The 22,149-nt window shown below is 42.3% G+C and overlaps 3 protein-coding genes across 9 annotated transcripts in view; 2 read left to right on the forward strand and 1 right to left on the reverse strand.

The window, feature by feature from the left end:
* Positions 1-1,618: 1,618 nt before the first annotated feature.
* On the reverse strand, positions 1,619-4,517 carry Nrk (Neurospecific receptor kinase). The gene is made up of 6 exons (XM_076386710.1): positions 4,024-4,517; positions 3,759-3,949; positions 3,396-3,657; positions 3,077-3,319; positions 2,813-3,000; positions 1,619-2,635 (listed from the first exon to the last, which is right to left on the reverse strand). Exons 1-6 carry the CDS (start codon positions 4,085-4,087, stop codon positions 1,634-1,636), a joined length of 1,950 nt encoding a protein of 649 aa, XP_076242825.1. The 5' UTR covers positions 4,088-4,517; the 3' UTR covers positions 1,619-1,633.
* Positions 4,518-4,557: 40 nt separating this feature from the next.
* On the forward strand, positions 4,558-6,807 carry LOC143184464 (replication factor C subunit 4). Of its 2 annotated transcripts, none has more exons than XM_076386713.1 (7): positions 4,558-4,582; positions 4,814-5,041; positions 5,107-5,400; positions 5,855-6,248; positions 6,322-6,435; positions 6,500-6,583; positions 6,649-6,807. In XM_076386713.1, the coding sequence occupies exons 3-7, from the start codon at positions 5,189-5,191 to the stop codon at positions 6,739-6,741; spliced, it is 897 nt and encodes a 298-aa protein (XP_076242828.1). In that variant the 5' UTR covers positions 4,558-4,582; positions 4,814-5,041; positions 5,107-5,188; the 3' UTR covers positions 6,742-6,807. The 2 variants fall into 2 exon arrangements, with proteins under 2 accessions (XP_076242828.1, XP_076242827.1); XM_076386712.1 differs by having other exon boundaries at positions 5,125-5,400.
* Positions 6,808-8,287: 1,480 nt separating this feature from the next.
* The window catches only part of P120ctn (adherens junction protein p120), a 38,972-nt gene continuing 25,110 nt past the window's right edge, over positions 8,288-22,149 (forward strand). For all 6 annotated transcript variants that reach the window (XM_076387747.1, XM_076387748.1, XM_076387749.1 and 3 more), the window contains exon 1: positions 8,288-8,389. The gene's annotated coding sequence lies outside the window, so the exon portion shown is untranslated. The remainder of the gene's footprint in view (positions 8,390-22,149) is intronic.

Raw genomic sequence — 22,149 nt, forward strand, 5'->3', positions numbered from 1 at the left:
TAGAAATCAAATCTCATCTTCATGGTAATTTCGTTGCGAGATGCATTAAAACTATATTATAGGAATAATCCATTCAGCCATATATTCTATAGAACAAATCATATTTTAAATCAATTCTATGTTACAGTTGAAACATTCATTTAAATATTGTTTATAGTACGATAATGATTTACTTTCAAATCCTATGTATAACAGTTGCACAGTATACACTCACTTAATGTTCTTTTCCTTACTGTAACATTTGTCATAATAGCTTTCACTGATATCCTTCGTACATTAAATAGGCTATTTTTTTGGTACAGCAACGATCTAACATCTAACAATTAAGGACAGTTTACATATAACGTCGCTAAATATAAACCCATTCTTTTATAGCCAAATCATTTGCACAGTTATATAAATTCAGTATTATCTGTTTTAGGCTTTAGTGAAACATCATTTTTTATTTTATATATATATTTTTATATAAATCTAGGAAAGTTTGTCTTCTGTAAATATAACATGCGTCTCTCAAAAGATTCTTATTTTAAAGGAAGAAATACCAGAAATATATGTATTAACACATACAATTTTAGGTATACAAATGTATAAATATATTGTGATTATATGATCTGGTCAACTAATGACAATTAATCGTCTTAGTCTTCTATAAAAAATATTCAAAAAACTGAAAATAGAATATTTCATTTAAATACTATAGAATCATGAGATTACAAAAGAATTTCAGTAAAAAAATGGATGATCCGTTTTTATAATTTTAAGGTAGAAGTAACAAGCTTGTAGAATTTGTCTAAGGGAAAATACTTGCATTGTTTTATAAGTAGAGATAAGCTGATTACCATCAATTGCAACAGATCAATTAATCTATTGTTTATTTTGCACATTGAGTTCTGTATTCTTATCACTTAATACAATGAACATTCTATTGTTACTATATTACCACTGAAGTCTTTGTGTCCTTATTTTGTTTGGACTATTACAAGTACATAATGTATTTTTTAATGGCAGTTAATGATACGTCGTATTGCTGTAAAATTCGTTGACGGAATGTGCGAAATCACAATAGGAAAGCATAAATATAAAATTTAAGTTAAAAATTATTTTTAAATGTAATATTATATACCAGTCTTTAATTGTGTTAGTCCCGATATAAATATAAATAATAAGTATTAACAAGTAAAAATTTTGCAAAAAAGAGTATAAGAGTATAAATGTAATATTTTGGAACATGATTCAAGAGCAATTTAGAAATGAATTTTTAATGACTCTATAAAATAAAGATATGAATTTAATGCAATGTACATATTTACAAACCATTGTGCATAAACCAAATAAAGAATGGCAGAAGCAAAGTGAATGTACCTTCTTTTAGAATGTTGTAAAAAAGAATCGTGACACTTTTTGTGCAATACATTCATTAATGTTAACAAAATATACTTGTTAATACTAAAACGTTTCTCTTTTCTCATAAATACTTTGATCAATTTTGCTACGTAACAAACATAACAAAGGCAATTATATGTAACATGTAGGTACAGTTTATCATTGACTTACCATAATTTTTGTATAAATATCACTTAGTTCCTAGTTGTGAATGAATAATTCAGTTTCCCTTCAATACAAATTATCAGGCTCAAACGTGGATACGCAAAGGTACGCTGTCTGACTTATTCTCCGCTTCCAAATTGTGTTTTATAGTGTCTAGTGTATTATAGATTGTTCTGAATGTGGGTCTGTCCGATGGTCTCCTGTTCCAACACAGTTTCATCAAATCGTATATCGCCTGCGGCGTATTTTCAGGACACTGAAGAACATTGCCTTCCTTAATGTATTTTACAACTTCCTCGTGCGTCATCCCATAATAAGGCTGAAGTGCGAAACTAAATATCTCCCATAAGCACACCGCAAATGCCCACACATCGGTTTCAACAGTGTATTTATTGTACAATATGCTCTCTAGAGGCATCCATCTAACTGGGATAGCATCCTGGTCGTCACCCTTATAATAATCTTGCAGATAGATCTTCTGCGACAAACCGAAGTCAGCTATTTTCACAATCATCTGATCGTTGATCAAACAATTTCTCGTCGCGAGATCCCGATGGACGAATTTTCGATCCGATAAATATACCATTCCGGATGCCACTTGCAGCGCGATGTTAATTAAATCCATGTGCGATAAACGGGAGTCCGTGAAGTGTTTATCCCTGTCTAAAGTTCGAATGATATAATTTCCAGGCGAACAGGAGCGTAAGAATTCATTTAAATCACCACGACCCATGTACTCAAAAAGGAGGCACATTGGTCGACCTAACGCGCACACGCCTAGTAATTTAACAATGTTTGGATGATCGAATTCAGCGAGCAGACACGCCTCTCGTTCGAAATCTTTCAGTAGGTCCTCTGACGCTTCTTCTTTGAGCATTTTAACCGCGACATTTGTGAATTCTTCGCCTGGGACAAGGCCAGGTGCTTTTGCTTGGAATACTCTTCCAAAGGCACCCTGTCCCAAGTCTCGCACGTAAATCACGTTGTTCCTTGGAAATTCAAGCTTTTCCAATTTAGGATTAAGCTGTGCGCTTGTTTTATGATAGGCGTCGTTGCTTGGCAGTTTATCCAAATCAATATTAACATACTAAAAATTGTACATAATGTTTAGATCATTGATATTCCAATTTTCCTACTATAAATAGCTTCAAGTGTAATGTCGAATCATTGTAAAGCCAGACTCAGTATTGTCTATCTGGGCAAGTTTGTTAAATTGTATCATTTGGATATTTCTTCATTGAGAAGTCAATTGTCTTAAATGTACCTGATTTTCTGTTGGGTTGTATCCTTGATGTCGTTTGTGAAGTCTATGACTTAAAATAATTGATAATATAGTTCCAAGAATAATTATAAATCCCAATGAAGATAATATGAATATAAACATTGGAGTAAACAATGTATCCATTGCTAAGTCTTTTGGATTAATCTCAAGAACTTTACTTGTTACATTGTCTAAAGTAAAAGTGAAAGAAATGTAATAAAATAGGACTAAATATGTTCAATATTTTACAAAGAATTAATTAAATACCGCATATAGGAATATCACAATGTTGCCATCGTATTTTAGGATCCATGGTAAAGCACCATGGCATTGGTTCATCTCCCCCTGCATTTCTGCAATAATTTTCTCCGTATCGAATTTGAGGGAAGACATCTGGAGGTCTGTCATGACTATGTGGTATTTGTACATTCCAAGATTGACAATCCAGACCAAACTTTGTCTTATTCACTTTACCCATATAAAACCTACCATTGCCTTTGACACAGTCATCTAAAATAACATATATTTTAGCATAAAAGCTAGTATTGCATGAGTTGCAATTAAAACAATCTCAAATGTGTTTTACATGTGACAAGGGTCTCATTCATATCAGTCAAATGAATGTGTGAGCAGGTCACTTTCCCTTTAACTATTCTTGGCAATGATTCACAGTCTGGCAGTGTAAAATGTCCTCTTGATCTAATGTAAATTTCTCTTTGCTTATTATCTTCTATCACTGCCCAATCATTGAAACAAAATTCGTGACGCACTGCCATACAGTCTTCATAACAGAGTGGTAGGCCAACTGAATTGTGACATTGTGGAAATGCATACATGCACAACATTTTCTAAAATAATAAAAACCTTATGTATAGTGTTTCATCTTTATAATAATAATACTGTTGAGTTTTACATTCTTAGAATTCTGTTCAATATTAACAGATATTACCTCTGCAGCTGAACGACATGGTTCAACCAATCTTTGTATTAATTCTTCCCATAAGTTAGTTGTAATCTGTTCATTCAACAATCCCCCAGGATTGTTGCGCGTGTCATTGAACCATACTTTCCCAATGCCAGCCAAATGCTTATTACAGATCCTACCACTGTAAAGTGCACAGTAGCCTTGCGATTCTGGCTCTACAAATAGAGTACAATGAAACTGCGAATTTGTCATTCATAACATTCATTTTCTCTGCCTTTGCGATACGTACTGGTATGTGCAGAACTGAAGTGCAAAATGATTGCTATTAAAGAAATAATCCAGAGCACCATCATTCAAATATATTGAAAGAACGTTGGGAGAAGAATATCACATGTTTAAAAGGAAATTCGCTGCGTGAAAAGTCAGCCGATGCCGGTGTTCGTTTAATTTACATTGCATTGCATTGAATTTACAAAGTAACTTAAGTATTTTTTAATACATAATCGACTATGATGCTCCATTCTACGCGCTACGCGAATTTCCACGCGTTTTCCTTTCTGTTCGGCGATGCACTGTGCGAATATTACAATTATCGATTGTAATTTTTCAAACTGTTTTCAAGGGGAGCCAGTGCGATAATTCGACAAAAATAAAGCCAATGAACCGAACTACAACGCTGAACGCATAATTCATTATACACGATAGGCGCAATCAAATTATCTAAGGGAAAAATTCTGACTTCCTTTTTATCATGTGCGAGATAAACTTATTAAACGGTCAAGCATTCCTCTTTATTTACAACACTGATGCGATGAACAAATAGTAAATTTGCTCGTTTTGTAACGAATGTAAGTAGCTGCTAATCTAACAGAAATTTAGAACTAGGGCAGTATGATTTCGACAATGGAAAGATTCTCCAACTTTCCTAATTTGGTCGAATAACGTCTGGAATATTTATTGCAATAAAATTAGGGGAATTCATTAAACTGTTGTCGAAATTAACAATAATTGGAGTCGTAAATTGTAACAGTTAGAAATTTCTTGCAGCGTGTCTAGTGTAAAAACCTAATTTTCTTTAGGAAATTTTGATCAAGGTGTTGGCAAAGCTGGCATTCGAAGCAAATTGCGCGGGAATAAATATCGCTCCATTATTCAGCGTGGATTCATCGGGAAAGGTCTGAAATGCAATAAAGCATGCAGGCTTTTCTGAAGACTGGGAAATTGGGACCTTCAGATCCTAAGAAATCTTCGACCTCAAGAACCAAGGAGGGACGCAGCAGTTCCATTGCACCATGGGTTGAAAAATAGTGAGTATCATTTGGTGTAACCTTAACCGTTAATAATTTGAAACGTTTTTTCAACGAATTTTAAGGTTCTCGTACTTTTATAGCCGACCCAGGACAGTTGAAGACGTGGTTGAACAAGCAGAGGTAGTGGAAGTACTGAAGCAATGTATGAAAGGAGGCGATTTTCCGAATTTGTTATTTTATGGTCCACCTGGTACTGGTAAAACGAGTACTATCCTGGCAGCAGCCAGACAATTATTTGGTAGCCTTTATAAAGAGAGAATACTGGAATTAAATGCTTCTGATGAGAGAGGTATCCAAGTTGTGAGAGACAAGATTAAATCGTTTGCTCAACTCACAGCAGGTGGTATGAGAGATGAGTAAGTTCATTTTTATATTATTTTTATAAGAATTTTTGACCAGTAGAATCGTTTTTTATAACTTAGTGTTACTTTAGAACCTCCATATCAGGAAATTAATGAAAAATCAATGATGCCCAGTAAAAGGTCTGAGAATTACAACATGAGTTATGTATATAGGTGACTTGAAGAACATAGTTGTTATCAGGAATTATATTGAAGGGATTTAGCAATTCTTATTACCAACTAGAAAGTGAAATGCTTTAGGCAGATTAACCCAGAAGGATTGTGAAGTGTTAAACTTCTGGTTTTGCATTAGGAGCAGACAAAGGGTACAAAAAAAATGTTCTTCAATGACCTTGTACATTACTCTAGTAATTTCAGTGATAAGGCACAAATCTGAGACATATTGTATACAATAACTAGAAGCAGATGTTAAGAGAACATTTATTATGAGGATAATATTTGTTTTCAGTGGGAGAAGCTGTCCACCATTCAAGATCATTATTTTAGATGAAGCTGATAGCATGACCAGCGCAGCCCAAGCGGCACTTCGTCGCACAATGGAAAAAGAATCTCACAGTACTCGTTTCTGCTTGATCTGCAATTATGTGTCGAGAATTATAGAACCACTTACTTCACGTTGTACGAAATTTAGATTTAAACCTCTTGGAGAAGACAAAATAATTGAGAGATTAGAATACATATGCAAGGAAGAAGACTTGAAAGCAGACAAGCCTGTTTTGTTAAAAATTGTTGAAGCTTCTGGTGGAGATTTGCGACGTGCGATAACATGTTTGCAGTCTATTACAAGGCTAAAGGGTAAAGGTGTTGAAATCACTGTTAATGATGTCGTCGAAATTATTGGGGTAGTGTATTATTTTTTTTATCGAGGTATTTAATTACTAATGCTTTAATAAAAATGATAAAAAATAATTATAGATCGTTCCCGATAAATGGCTGGAGGAATTATTGGAAGTTTGCAAAACGAAGGACTATGGCAAAGCTGAAGCATTTGTTGACCAATTTATGTTAGAAGCATATGCAACATCTCAAGTGAGTTTCCTACTCATTAGAATTTCGATTAAAATATTACAGTGTTTTAAAATACTTTTTATAGATTATTGAACAACTCAGTGAAAGAATTATATATTCTAATGAATTAAATGACCAACAAAAAGCTTTGATTGCAGAAAGGCTTGGGGTAAGAATACTGAATTATTCTTATAGTATAAATAATATTTGTTATTCATTCTTCTTTTTTTCCAGGAGTGTAACTATAGACTGTTGGATGGTGGCAGCGAATATATACAATTGATGAACCTCTGTTGTGGTATTATAAAAGCTTACGAATTAGTGTAAGATATTTATCTGAACGTACAGTGTACATTGTTACTTTTTCTATTTTTCTATCGCAATAAATATTTATTATTTTTTCATAAAATGAAACATTCACGTTATTTTATCTTCGCCAGGTGTAGTCAGTCTTCCGACCTAGGGATTTTCTTTACGCTATATATTCGCTGAAGTTTGCTATAAAAGCACCGCGGCAATCTGACCAATTACACGCAAGTAGGGACATAAAGAATCAACGTGATTGGTAAAATTATCAAAGATGGTACCGAACAACATCTTTCAGTTGCGTCACACTATCGTTTAATGAAGAACTTCCTACACAACCTCTCTTCTAAACTTCCAGCTGAATCGAAACAAAAGCCACATCACGTTCAAGCATACGATCGAAGGGATTGTGTCCTAGGGAATTTTCACGCTTCGATATCTCGAACGTCAGAACCACAGCGCACTCTATCGGCACGCAACATGCAGCGGCGCCGCTGTTTGAGAGCCGCTGCGATCGGCGTGTAGGGGCGTCGTTGCTGCGTGCAATGTGTATCGTGTAGGCGTTGGCGAGGAGGAGACGAAGTCGGGGATGTGTCCGTAAAAAAGTTGCGGTTTCTGCGTACTCTGCCGCACGTGCACGCTCGAAATCGGCGTTTCGCGTGTCGCCCGCGTGAATCCCGCGACGAAAAGCACGGTGTACGACTGTATCGTCGGCCGAGGCTGTTCCACAAACGGGCCTAACAATTACGGGGCCAGGAGAAAAAAAAAAGTGCGGCCAGTGCAGAGGTCCCGTCGTTCCCCGTATCTCGCCAAAGGCCACGTATCGTGCGCGCGTGCATTAACACCAAAGCTCGGGGCCCTTAATCAGGGTCACGGTGGCAGAATCCTCGGGGACTCGCCTCGAAGAAGACGACACACGGGCGAGAACGACGCCCGTGCCAGGATGCCAGGACGTTCCCAGCGAAGGGCCATTGAGACGGTCAGTGCTGCTCGCGCGACTTAATTCCCAGCCGTGGCACAAAGGCGGAGCGTAGTACGCGCACCTTTAAAAAGCGGCACGGCATAGTAGAGCGTGGCTCTAGTGAACGGGGCGAGAGGAGCGAGGCGAGAAGAGAGGCGAGCGACGGAGCGCGCGTGTGTGCGTACGGGAGATGTTCGGCATCTCGAGCAGAGATCCTGGTGCGGGAGGACTCGACTATCAGCGGGCACGATCGAGCATAACATCGTCGCAGGCCCGATCCCTCCGCGTGTGAGGGCCGATCGTTCGCTGCTGACTGTTTTCCCCCCGGCTTCTCGACCCAGCGGTGCTGTCCGCCGCCGTGAGATCTGATCGTCGGCCAGTCGGCGCACGCCAGCCGACTACTCGCCGCGATTCCTCGGTCGCGCGAGTGAGTCAGAGTGCCCCGTTCCCTTTCGTGTGCGAAGGAAACTGCTCGACAAAGGATACGCTCTCGCCTAGCGAATTCCCAGTGGCTCTCTCGGTCCCTCCTGTCGGGGGCTCGATGATAGCGGCGAGGTTGACAGTGCGACTCGAGCCGCTGCCCGCGTGATTTCCTGGGGGAGGATCGTCGCGAGGAAGCTAGAGGCGGCGGACCCGCCGATCCGACGCGCGTCAACGCACCTTGGAATGTGACGGCCGACTCTCGGCCTGGGAAGTATCGCAGAAAAGGTAAGCGATTTGAACGTGGCAGCGAGTCGCCGCTCGCGTCGAACTACCGTGCGACGCGAGGCGAACTGTCACGCTGCCGCGGTGTTTAACGGTACTCGGTTCTGTAACCTGCTAACGTGGCTCGGGATGTAATGCCCGTGTAGGAGTCGCGTAATTGTATATCGGGGGAGCGCGAGTGCACGCGACTGCCTCTCGGAGACGGAGGGTTCTGAGGGCCGACGAGAGCCATGCGTCCCGAGCGCGGCGAGAGGGTCTAGGGTCGTGATAAACAAAGCGACTGCGATACATGTATAGCGTTTACTCGCTGTAAACTCGTCGCTGCTTTCGCTCTCTTGCGTCGCTACCGAATCACCTTGCTCTGTATCGCTTGAGACGGGTTAATGCATCACCTTTGCTTTAAGAGCTCGGTGTTTGGAATGGGACGATTTATTTGTAATTCGAGAGATTATAGCGAGAGAGGACTGTATTTGCACTGTATCGTGAAAATTATTGCGATTGAATGGGCCTTCAGTCGAGGGTGATTGGGTATTAGGACTGTTTTCTGTTGTTTTTTGTATGGCGGTTACGCGTTATAAGCTCGTGGGCATCTTTTTAGCGTTTTCTTGAGGTAAATATGAGTTAATACATTGACTTCGAGTACATGTGTCCCTGTTTTGTGAGCTCGATGTTAGTAATTCCTGGCGAGATTATAGCGAGTCGCGATTGTATCACACTGTGTCTTGAATTACGATTTAATTACAACTAAATAGTAGGTATTAGGACTCTCTTTTTTTATTTCTTGTACGATAGTTACATGTTATAAGCTCATTGGTGTCTCTGCAGTGCTACACATTCTTTAAAACTATGAATTTGTAACAAAATGGACAAGAATCATAGATACCAATTAACTGACATTAGAAAAGAGTCAGGAGATTATAAGTATCGAATTTATAAAGAATAGGAAACATGAGAAGTGGAATAGTTCTAAAAAATAAGAGGAATAGCAACGAGATTATATCAAATTCCTAACTAAAAAGAACAAGCTTTCCTTGATTCACACCTACACATCACCTTCATTGTTCTGACAGTAACTATCAATCCTCTAAGTGCTCCAGACTATTGTACGAGTATTTACGATACTCTGTGCACCCATCACAGACTGTAAAAGCACTTTCAAAGTATCTCAATACAGTATCGATTATCAGATACCCAGAATCAGACGTGTAAACCTTCGAAGTGTTAATCGCAAGCCTATCTAGATCCCTCGAATCAAAAAACACCGCTATCTCGATTCGTCATCCATTGCATCACCCATGACCGCGAGGTTGTCAGCGATCAAATGACACACCTGTGAACATTCAACTCACGATTTTGCCAGGTTCGATCGTCGCTCAGATACGCGTCGAAAGTCTCAATCGATCAGTTTCTGTCGACAGTCTCTCGGCCAGAACTGTGCAACTCTCTCAAGAGCGATACGCGCGAATTACGGAGCGGAGTCGCGCGGCTGTCAGGAGCTCGGGCGTAGCTTCCGCTCCCCTTTTGAAAAATCCTGACTGGCAGCGGCGCGATGGCGGAGGCTCGCACTTGTTACCGGCACAATGGCATTTCTCGAGCAGAGCCCACGGGCTTTGTTTTTGTTTTGAAGCGTACACTAGACGCCACGCCTGCCAGCGTAATTCAATGCGATAGCGCTCGGCCCGCGTGACTTACGGGCCCCCACCGAGGATACGCACCGATACGTTTCGATTAACTGCGGCGAAAGGGCTCCCCTTCGAGCTTCACTCACTGCGAGACGTGACGATAAACTTTGGAGACCGAATCATTACAAATTTTAGACTGAAAATCGTGTAATTTTGAAATTTAGTTGCTTGGAGAACGTGGGTCAATTTTTCTGGGTTAATTCTCAAGCTATAGATTTCTCGAAAAATTATAAGCGACTGATATTTCCTCTAACGTAAAGAAAGACTGTTACTGTTATTATAGTCTTCACACATTATAGAATGCATTTCTTCAGAATTTCGCTCACTGAAAATAAATGATCCACGTTTATGGTGCAAAGGTACTTATCCCTTAAAGCTGGATCTACATTATATGTTATAATCTTAAAGTCCTAAGAGACCTCTTTGCTTTTTAAAGATCCTGAGGTCATGAGGGACCCCCTTGGTTTGTTCAGGAATCTGGGGTCACGAGAGATTCCACGTTTATATATTAAGCTGGATCTACACTACATGTTATATAACTTTTTAAAAGACAGAAGAGAGACATATGCAGTGTAGATCCAGCTTAATATACCAACGTGGGGTCTCTCATGACTTCAACTATTTTAGCATACCTAGAAAGTCCCTCATGACCCCAGAATCCCTAAAAAACCAATGACGTCTCTTAGGACCCTCTTGCTAAAAAGCATTAATCACCATACCTCAGTACATTAACCTTTAAAATATATTAAGGCTCACAGTAAATTATTAAATCACAATAATCCACTTTTCTGCACATCAAAGACCTCCCTAAGGATGGAATAATTCCCTGAAGAGGTAAAATTAACTACCCTCTAAAACTCCATTGTTGCCTCTCGTATTTTCCTGGATTTCGGTTGGGCTAGGTCTGGCCCGGTTCGAGGACACGTCTTTTGCCCGTGCAAAGGAAGCGGAAATTCCGACACGTCGTCGGAAATACGCACGGGCGAGGGAGGGACGCGGCGTGTCGTGCTCGGCGAACGATTATCGACCTGGATGCACGGGAATGCGACTTACTCCTCGACTTAGCGAGCGGGATTAATGTTTTTCCAGTGGAAACCAGGGCACGCTGTGGTCGACGGCGTAAACGCTGCTTTTTCTGCCTTTGGAAGTTCCTGCTGATCGCGTTTTAATCGCGGACGCTCGCGAATGGCTTGTATCGAAGATGCGCGCGAAATTGAGGGGACACGTTGGCTTTTCAAATTTAAACGGCGAGCGTGATTAGGCTCTTCGAAGGATTTATGTCACCCCACTGTAAGCTCGAGTATGGATTGTACTCGTTACGAGCACTGAAACCAGTATAATCATCAATTCTACAAACAATTCAGGGAACTGAAATTAGGGAAGAGCTCAGAGAATACAGGAAACTCTTTCTCAAAGATGAGAATCAATTATAAAATAAAAGAATAATTTCTAGAGGAGATGAATGCATATATCGAGATACCAGATAGGTTTTTGAGGTCAACGTGTGCTAGACGATTCTTTCCCGTTTTGCCACGAGTGAAAGTGACAGACAATGAAGAGTTTTCTCAATTTCCTAAACTGCCAAGCTTCTATTGTTTGAAGATTTCTCACGATTCGAAGTGCTAGCGAGTAGATGCGATTGCACTTGGAAAATCGGAGTACGCAGGCGCGAGAGGGGCGGGGTTATACGCGTGAGTTCTTAATAATTAATAAGGTGTACGAGTCGAAACTCCCGCTGTAAAGGGACTCTTAACGAGATCGTACAAAGCAAGGTTCATCTGAGTGGTTTCTTTCTGCGGGCTGCACTCAGGATGCATCCTGTTTGCATCCGCCGAGATAAGCTGCAACTCGCGACATTTTGCAAGCGATATTGTGCTAGGCTACCGTTTGCAAGTTTTGTTCAGAGATAAAGGATTTTGGGTTGCGCGAAAAATAACGAGAAAATGTAAATTAGGGTCTGAAAGTTGTAATCTGGTATTTGAATATTTGAATATTGGAAAAGTTGCATTGTTAATTATAGGAGCATTAAATATTTGAATTTTTATATTGAAATATTTGAAAATTTGAATCTTCAAATACTGAAATATTTGAAAATTTGAAGCTTCAAATTGGAGACTGTTTGAAAGTTTGAATATTTAAATTTTGAAATATTTGAAAATTTGAATTTTCAAATTTGAGACTATTTGAAAATTTGAATATTTAAAATAATATTTGAATATTTGAAAATGGTCGGTACGTTAAAAAATTAACAGACAACCGTGGCTGATGGCCACAGTTTGAAAGTAATTTGCTCGGCGAATTAAAGATAAAGGGAATTATATCCCAGTTTCCTTGCAAAACGGCAGCTTTCGAAATGACTCACCAGCGCATTGGTCACGGTGGCAAAAGAGTATAATCTTTCAGCAGCTACCGATGTCGACAAACCACAAGCTCGCTATAGAACCACGCGGCTGTTAATACCGCGACACGGTGGGGCTATTTCTATTTCCCCAGATAATCGTGCAGCTAGTAGCAACGTTTCTAACGAAAATTCGCCTCGATACTGGTTCTCCTCTTACTTTCTGCCGAGAGCAACGCTTCATGTCACGGCCACACTCGAGCCCTCGGAAGGTAGGAACACTTTGATCCTAGAAGGGACCAAATAACAGCGCCCTTGGGGATCGGGGCTCGTCTGGTTAATCTACTGCTCTATCTGCTCGCAGACGTAGAATCACAAGTGCCAAGCTCCTCAGTGCTCGACGAGTGCTTTTAGAAAATAAGTTTATGACAGCGCTGTAACTCCTGCGTGGATCAATTTCCCTGAAAGATACAGTTACCAGAAGCAGGCCTTTCGGTCTCCTTGGAAACTTACGTAGACTAACTTTACTTCATTTACTTGTCAAGAATATCTATTCTCTAGTTGGTCGACTGTGATCATTCTTTAATCTCGATTCTGTGAAATGAAATCGTCTCTACTTAAGAAAATACGTGGTTTCAGACGAAAACTCTCTCACTTGCCGTTCGTTTATTTCCAGTTCAATAACGAATGCATAATTATGCATAAGAATGCATAATTACTCTAAATTGGTCCAAGTTCTCAGCTTCACCTTACTCCGAGGGTACACAAAATAATAGATTAGAATTCTAAGTAAAGAAGTCTCAAAGACAACCCAGGTCCTTCAAACCCCCAAAGTTCAATCCCTCCCAAGAGGATCTCCTCGAGTTCAGCTCCAACTACGTGCACCATGGAAAACCAAAGTTTCCAACAATCGAACCTCCCATCTGACCGAAGAATAGATCCCTAAACAATTCCCTGCCAGTGGTCCATACGTAGCCAGACACGGTCAATAGACTGCGCCCGAGGGTTGAGGAGCGAAGGGTGCTCCGTGGTGGACCGTTTCACAATCCAGAGTCCCATTTAATTCGTAATCGAGCGGTCTCGCGTCTGGACAATGCTTTGAATCGTCATTCGTGTCTCCCCTCGATAGATAGAACCCTGGACAGCGATAGAGTCAGCGTTCGGAGGGAGCCGAAACCAGTGACATCGTTGGATCCGTGATTGTCCACCGCGGAAATGACGTTGTCACTGTCACGCGTACACGCTGCGAGAACACGGGCCGACGTTAGTTATTAAATCGATGAGTTATCGTCCTCGAGGCCGCGCGATAACGTCTCATTACGCCTTTCAGTGATGAAGGATTGTTTGGGTCACTGATGCTGGCGTGTCGAGGAATTCGAACGGCTGAAAGAGAACCGCGGCCAGCGATAGGCGAGTCAAAGGTCTGCTAGATCTATTAACAGCCATGGCCATTGATCTGTGCAATATTGACTCGGCTAGGCTTCATTCGATTATCATTGATGTTGGGTCGGTAGCGAAGGGTCTGGAATAGTGGAGCATTGCTACTTGATTCGAGAGAGAAGATACCTGCTTCGATTCAATCCTCTCGTGAATACTAAGACGTGATCCACTCATTTTTTTTTTACTATCAGATCTGGAATGACATTGGAAGTGTAGATAAGAAAAATAATAATATTTAAGGATAGAAAGGTATTCAAAAAGTTATTCCATCACGAAAGAAAAAAGTTGGTGCAATTGTATCTTGCAACTGCACACCATTGTGTCCCTAAGAATATAGTGGATACCTAGACAGCCAGAGTTTGTCAATCAATGCTAAATTATTCACCCCAATTTTCTCCCAATTTCAGTAATTACAATCCAGTTTCAGTCTTCCTCAACTACTAGAATCGCCTCCTACATAAATCGCTCAGAATAGACGCTCCCAAATTCCCGTAGCAAATTTAACGTAAGGTAACGCGATAATACAGGTACCACGCAATTTTCCAGCCAATCGATACTAAAACTCGCGCAAACTCTCTCGGTTTGACGATTAAATTATTTGAACGATAAGGATATGATCGATGGAACGAGGCGATCCAGTGATTCATGGCTGAGGAAGGATACAGCTCTCGGAGAAGCAGAGTCGCCTATTTCCGGGGTGACAGAGAGGGAGAGGGTACGAAGAGAGAGAGAGAGAGAGAGAGGGGGAGTCGCGAGTTCCCGCGTTTATCCTTTTTATCTTTTTTATCTCTCGCGGGAACGTTTCCTGTTGCCCGTATACCAATGTTTCGTACCGACAATTTTCTCGGGGAATCGATAGCCAGCGTACGGGCCTTATCTGCTCGCCGTTCGAGGATTACTCAACGAGAAAAGTCGAGGCTAAGCCTGTATCGGGCAACGATTAGGCTCGCTTGTGAGTAATGCTCCGCGGATCTGGCTCTCGCGATTGATAAGTGGCAGATAATCGACGCGGTTCGATACGTCAGTTTCTCTGAGAGTAGAATTGCGCTGCTGAAATGGGATTTCTCGAATTCCAGCGGAGATACCCTCGATACTGATGAGAATAGAATCTTTAATGGGAGTTGTTTTAAGTAGATTACTGATATTGAAAGTTTGGGTTGGTATTGTGGGGAGAAAGGTTGAGAGGAAGAGAAAAAATGATTGAAGGAAGCTGTAATTTAGTGATGAAAGATCGACGAAGGCAGAGATGAGATTATATAGGGTATATTATGCTGTATTTCATAGAATATTATTACAGAAGGCTGGGTTTGTAATTCTCGTGTTTCATGGTGAAGATAGAACGCAACATTTTCATTATACGTGGAAGTTTATGATGTACTGTATACTAAATAAACAGAACTAGATTTTAAAAACATGGGACGTGCATGTAACTGTTAATTTATGTGCGTGGCATTGTAGAGGGTTAATTTCTTGTATGAAAATTCATCTGTGGATGACAGCACGAGTTTATTGATCCTGAAAATTTGGTGCTAATGCTCATACCCTCATATGAAGCAGGAAAATACATTGTTACGCTTCGTGTAATAATTGCTACCAACGCTGTAAACCTTTGTCTCTCGAATTTGATAAAGATTTAAGGATTAGAATAGTTGAGTACCTATTTAAATATTTGGAAGTTTGAAAATTTAAAGCTTTAAATATTTAAACCTTTGAACATTTGAAAATCTGAAGATTCGTATATTTGAAAATTCGAATATTTGACATTTCGAAAATATGAAAAACCCCTATAAAAACTATCGCCCATCACCCTCAAAAAATCAGGTATCACTCTCCTACCTCCAAGCCCGCTGAAATTCCATCACCAAAAAGGAAAACCACCAAGAGCAGCTTCCAGTGAAACTCCAGCAGCGACACGTCATCGAATTCCTTCATAGCCACGATTCCAGTTTCGTCTCTGGACCCATTGTCGCGGGCCATGGTCCCCTCGGAGGGGCAGCGATTAATCGCTGCTCGATTGAGGCCTCGATCATGGCTCGCGTGGTCTCGTACGCGCGCGTCTCCTCGTGTTTGCCCGCTGGTAATGACCGAGTGTATAATTTACGAAAAGAAGGACGCGCCGCGTAGCAGGACCGACCGTTGGGGCCATTCAGGTGGATAAAAGTGGCGTCCCAGGGGACACGGGGGATCGGGGGGCCAGGGGGCCAGAGGGGGGAGTAGGAAACGGATTCCATAAATTCTTTAACGGTTCCCTTCTCCCTGTTCGAGAGAGAAAGAGAGAGAAAAAGAGAGAACGAGCCGCGATTATCGTCTTCCGTCCGTCGGGGACATTGAGCCTCGTTATTGTTTCAAATCTCGACGCGCCGGAACGCTTGGATAAAACTCGCGCGTTTTATACGCGAGACGCAGTTTATGGCGTTGCTTATCGGTGTCCCCGAGAGTTGGCTCCAACTGCAGCCAGGCCCCGACAACTACGCCGCAGAAGTGTAAACAAAATTTTATGCTTCCGAGTGCCTGGCTACACGCCTCAGATTTGCATTTCAGATAGCTTTCGGCTGGAGGGGGATCGTCTGAATCCGCCCCGTGCCTCCTGGCCAAGTAGGGAAGATTCCTCGGGGATTAGGGTTCGGCGACTGCTGTTAACTGGATCTTCAGTTTTCCACGTTTAATTTCACGCTTTACGTCTGTCCCATGACCTCCGCGCTTATGTCTGCGGCGGCGAGGAAACGGCGCGAGTCGCGGAGTTTTATTTTCGAGATACCGATCCTAGAGGTTTGGGAACCCAGTTTTGTGTTGTGGCTTCGCGATTTGTTGGAGGATTTGTGGCTCGCTGGGAAGGGAGTTCTGTCTTATTTTCTTGAGGGTACGAGGTATGAATTGTGTAGGTATTGTAGATTTTGTCTACGATATGGAGAGAGAGATCATTTGGCAATCGATACCTTCGTTTGAAATTTTAGAAAACATGTATATGATCGCAAGGAGATTGTGCATCAAAATATCGCTCGTGTGCATCGGGCCTTCTCTATACAAATCAACTAGACCTGACACAGAATGAAGGCTTTATCCTTTCCTGTAGAACTCCCTAAGTCAGGTTCTTTGTAATCCCCCCGCTCCCTTAGTTCAATATTTAGGCCTCCATTAACAGAATTGATCCAATCCATACAACGACTGCAGTAACCACGAACGGTCATGTGTCAAGGGTCAAGGACGAGAACGACCCTGTCACCATTCGCCATCAGAAATATTACTAAAAAGTTAAACATTGCAGTACTACGAAAACTGAAGCAATTACTTCTTGAATATTTGAAATTTCTTCGAACGTAGCAACCGAGAGTTTGAAATTTAAAATCGCGGAAACTTAAATATTTACTTCTACTTCTACCCAAACTCGTCCTCCGAACAGTCGCCGCAGCAACTGAAACCTGAATATTTGCGAAGCCCCATAACCAGAAAACGAATCGCTCGAGAATTCCACATATATTTACCAAACGAGGAACATTCCTCCAAGCACCCCTACCCTCGGCACGATTGACCCGCAGTTCTGAAACCCCGTAGTTTCGAGTTAAAATTACTCAAAGCGAGACCACCCTCCGCCCCTGAAAACTCGCCCTCAACTCGCTCAATACTCTCTCCATCAAAAACGACTGCCACCGCTGGCTCACCCTTAAGACTCCCGTTTCCATCGCACACAAACGCAGTTGCAACCGCAGGTCGCAACCCCAGCGAGCACGCGACGCCGCGCGTTCCCCGAATCCTCGGCGCCCCGAAACGCTTCAGTCAGCTCCAACGACGAGGAAAAACTCGCTGCTCGACGTCGCGTTGCGCAACTCTCGCGCGAAAGTCTCTCGCGACGATCCATGTCGCTGGGTCGTGAATTCCAGCCGCGGGAACGAGCGCTTCGGCTTTATTTTTCAGCTTTGATCCGCTTGCAGCATCGGCGAGGTCGTCCTGGACCACAGATAACACGCGTGCACTGGGGTGATAAGAGAGAGAGAAGGGGTGAGAGAATGAGAGAGAGGAAGGAGACAGGAGGAGTGAGAGAGAGTGAGAGAGGGAGTAGGCGAGGAGGCCAAGAGTCGGAAACTTAAATTAGGCGTCTCGAGGCTACGTAACGCGCGGCGCTAATTAGACGCCGCGGGTTTACCGCGACGCCGCTCGCCCAGCCACTGAACCACTAGTTGAACTACTTTTCCACGGGCCGAAAAAATGGCCGAGTTCCGTTTGGTCGCGTTCCTCCAGCTGCTTGGGACGTTTAAGGGGGCATTCTCATCCGTCGGGACAGGGAAATTGAATTTCTTTTTTTATTTTCCTTCTTTTTTTCCTTTTTCTGTTTCGTTTGGAGTGTTGCGACTTCTGGAACAGGCGGAGGGTTCGTTCTCTTGTGTACGGGGTGTCCTAGAATTTTTCATGTGAACCCAGATAGCACGCGAGGTCTTGGAGACGTCTGTTTTGTGTCCATTTTAATCCTGAACGTCTTATAACATCATTTGGATGTGTTAGAAGTATCCAATAGTGGATGTCTTAAAGATTTGAGCTTTTGGACGTCCTAGAGGTGTCTTTTCTCATAATCGAACCACTAAATAGCTTTTCACTTGTACTACTGGTTCTGAAACGCCCTCTACCTCTTCATTACAGAGCTTATCATCAACTTGTCCAATTTTTTGTTACAGTAATATTCGAGAGTTCAGAGGATGTTAAATTAGAGACGAGTTGGAAACTGCGCAGTTCCATCATTCTTTTGGATTATATTCCAGAGAAGTAATTGAGCCTGATTTATCGTACACGCGTTCCACGGGGCTAATGGCGAATTAGCGCCGCGATAAATTAGCGGCACTGCACGCAGCTGGTTAGCGAATCGCGCGGCTGGAATTCGATAGTATCCTAATGTTCGCGAAATTCAACTCTCTGCTCGATGATTCAGGCGAATACCGACTTCCTTGCCTAATGGAAACATCGATAGTGAGCCTCCAACAATGCGAGTGGCAATCGAGTTGCAATTAACTCTGATCTGGTATAGTGCCTATCTATTATCGCGATATTTATATTAACTCGAGCTTATACAGTTAGCATAGGAAAGAGGGATATAATTCATACGAATGAATAAACTGGAGAATTTTCTTCGTAATGGAATACCAATCCCATAAACCTAGACAAATTTAGTAAATTATTGTATCTACTGAAATTTCTGCAATACAAAGTAACGTGAAAATAAGAAATACATAATATAAAAAAATTCCCTGCAAAGGAATGCTCCTCATTGCACAAAATTAGTCATCATTAACTCCAAGAATTCAAGGCTTAAAATGGGAGGGGTAGTTGGGGCAAGGGGATAGGTGGTTGCTCAAGAGTTGATATTATTGCGAAATGATTCAGCCCCGTATGATTAACGCTTTTGGAGTCATCTTGATGCAATACTTTCACCTCGGGCATATTGGGACAACTTCTTTCGCGTTACCGAGCTCAATTATGCAACGCCTGCATTCCGTGTCGATTGCCATCGAACAGCGAATCGTGACACGGTCGACTTTTGTTCACACCGCGAGCCACCTTCAAATGAAAACTTCGAAACTCGTTTCCTTTCTTTCCTCCCCGCGTTTCCGAAAGGCAATTTCTGTGGGCTCGTGATTAAACCAGCGACAGCTCTCTAAATGTATTCGCTAGTCAGGCTGTCTCTCGAGAGATTTCATTTCATTATCTCGCTGGGTTGTCATCATTTTTTCGCGAACGACCAAAGCGAAAAACGGGAAAACATTAAAATACGGGAAACTCGGACGTGCAATAAATATTTCAGAGGCGAGCCGAGTGTAGCTGGATACTGCAGTTTTAGGAATATTCGATTAAAAAAAAAAAAAAGTCGATTTAAAAAATAGGGATTCGAGAGAGAAATAGAGCGAGGGGAGAGGAAAATACAGATTTATCTAGCTTGATTGTTATTTGTCTGTTTTCCTTCGACCGTTTTATTATTTTTCATTTTTCCCTTCCAACCCCTCGCGTTTGCCCGATTTTTCATTTCACCTTTGATGAGTCTTCTCTTCCGATACCGTAGGTACAGTGTTTCGCGTATATGGCTTTCAGGGATGAAGATCGTGACTTAGTGTTCAGAATTTTGAATTCTAATTTATCTTGAAGATTACATTGCCTTTAAATTTAAAATATCATAGTGGCATGTATTTGGATTCTATGTAGTGAAGGATCCCTGTAGAATTACAGGGTCATTGAGTTCAAATACAGACTTGCAAGAATTAGAATCATAGAAAATTGAAAGAACGTCAAGAGACTGGAAATTTGAGGATTAAGAAAATGTGAAAATTTGCAAATTTGAAGTCTCGAAAACTTGAATAGCGATGGAGAAATAGTATTTGTACTCTTTGAGTGTCCCCACCTTGGTATACTAAGGACTAAGTGCAAGGATGCTCCCAAGGAAACACAAGTGTACCATCTAGCTTATACCAAGGCAACTCGAGACAATTCCACGCACAATAAAAGCTCCCTGTATAGTTACTCCTCCCATCAAATAAAATCAGACATTTGTTTCCACAACTGTCCCATCAACCATAAATCGAGCCAACACTCCTCTAAAAAGCTCCTCTAAAAACTGGGTTCAAGAAGAAACTCCTCAATAGCGACATGGTAGATAGAAAACAAAACCAAAGCTAAGGTCGCTAGTGTCCAAAAAATATGAAAAAAGGGGGAAGCGTATCGCGTGATCGGCTGACGGGGGAATTCGCTCGTGTCCGCGCAGAAATGCCTCCACCGAGCTCACGATAGTACGAATAGTACGCCGCCGTTTGACGTGCCCCGCATATGCGTGCCTGCTGCCTCTTTCTCCCTCCCCCTTCTCGTCCTCACCCCCCAAGGTTCATTCATTCAAACACGCGTCGGCCTCGTATGCGTTCGCACGGCTGAGCCATCGAGAGCAGACGTGAGGGACGACGGGGCTCTGTCAGCGGGGAGGGGAAACACTCACGAGGGGGTGGGGAGAAGTGGGAAACGAAGGGGAGGGAGGGGCAGAGACAGCTTTTCAACGCGTCAGCCGGAAAGGAGAATGAGGTTGCGGCAGAGTTCCCATTCTATCGTGATATATCACCTCTCTCTCTTTCCTCCCTCCCTCTCCCTCTCTCTCTCTCTCTCTCTCTCTCTCTCTCTCTCTCTCTCTTCCTTTCTCCTCGCTCTCTGCCCTCCCTCTTTCTACTCTCTTTCTCTTAGTCCTCGATATACAGGGTGACAGCGAACTACTGGACCGAGGGTGGCTGATGCTGGGCGAATATTGTGTCCAAAGCGTGGGATAGTGATTACTTTTGAGAGGATGTGTAGTTCATATAGGGTGTCCACGTTGAAGTAGGACATCTACATATCTACTCTGTTTTTAATGACATGAAAATCAGCTTGGTAATCAGAAGAGCCTTAAAAATCTGTCGAATTCTAACAATCTGGAAAGCTTCCAAAATCTTGAGAGTCTTCAAAATCTCAGCTCTCGAAAATCCTAAAAAACCTAAATTCTTGCAATCTTGAGATCTTGTAAAACCTCACCTTCCAAAGAAACCTCTCCCCATTCCCTAATCCCAAGAACCCCCAAAAACACCATAACCATCGCCCTCCAAATTCCACATACCCTCCCGACACATCCACGAAACCCACCCTCTCTCCAAGAGCCGTCCCAATCACCCCCTAATCACCCCCTAATCACCGAACCCCAAATCAGCCATTTCCCCAGAACGCTCCAATACGATATCAGGTGTTCAGGCAACTCAGGCGGAAGAACTCGCGTAAATCGTCGTAAACAGTCGAGTAAACAATGAAGGGCGCGGCTGGTAGGCACCTGTCGCTCGCTTGACGAGCCAATAAAGTGGGCCTCGAGGCCTCGAGCGGCGCGTCACGAACCGGAGATTGAGAGACGGGCTGGCAGGAAGAACGGGGGCCGAACGAGGAGACAAAAATTAAGTCACGCTACCTGTTCTCCGCGGGGCACGAAAAGAGCGCCTGGTTGCGCTTGGAAACGTGGCGGGGAGGGGTGGCGTGGGCGGAGGACACGGCCCTGAACACGCGACAACGGGACAACGAAAGTTTGCCCGAGAATAATACCTCCAGGACAAATCCGAACAATTTTCAGCAGCGTGGGTTGGGGGACATAATCCTAGGCCACGATGGCCCCTTCTTTTTTCCATTTTTTTTTTTACCCCGTGTCTTTCGTTCCTTTTTCTACTTTCTTTCCACCTCTTTTTTTTTTTTTTTTAATTACAATTTACGCCGGTCTCCGGAGACGCGAGCAATTTCCGCGTACGTCCCTCCTGTGCCCTGCATCGACC

The sequence above is a fragment of the Calliopsis andreniformis genome, chromosome 10, assembly GCF_051401765.1.
Source record: "Calliopsis andreniformis isolate RMS-2024a chromosome 10, iyCalAndr_principal, whole genome shotgun sequence".
Classification (NCBI taxonomy): Eukaryota; Metazoa; Arthropoda; class Insecta; order Hymenoptera; family Andrenidae; genus Calliopsis; species Calliopsis andreniformis.

Bases quoted from the DNA above. Each gene is read 5' to 3' on its own strand.
- LOC143184464 (XM_076386712.1), top strand. From the start codon at position 4,929: ATGCAGGCTTTTCTGAAGACTGGGAAATTGGGACCTTCAGATCCTAAG. The intron at 5,042-5,124 runs GTGAGTATCATT...GTACTTTTATAG, and splicing joins GCACCATGGGTTGAAAAATA to CCGACCCAGGACAGTTGAAG. The intron at 6,249-6,321 runs GTAGTGTATTAT...AAATAATTATAG, and splicing joins ATGTCGTCGAAATTATTGGG to ATCGTTCCCGATAAATGGCT.
- Nrk (XM_076386710.1), bottom strand. From the start codon at position 4,087: ATGATGGTGCTCTGGATTATTTCTTTAATAGCAATCATTTTGCACTTC. The intron at 3,320-3,395 runs GTAAAACACATT...ATGTTATTTTAG, and splicing joins GAATGAGACCCTTGTCACAT to ATGACTGTGTCAAAGGCAAT. The intron at 2,636-2,812 runs GTACATTTAAGA...TACAATTTTTAG, and splicing joins ACAACCCAACAGAAAATCAG to TATGTTAATATTGATTTGGA.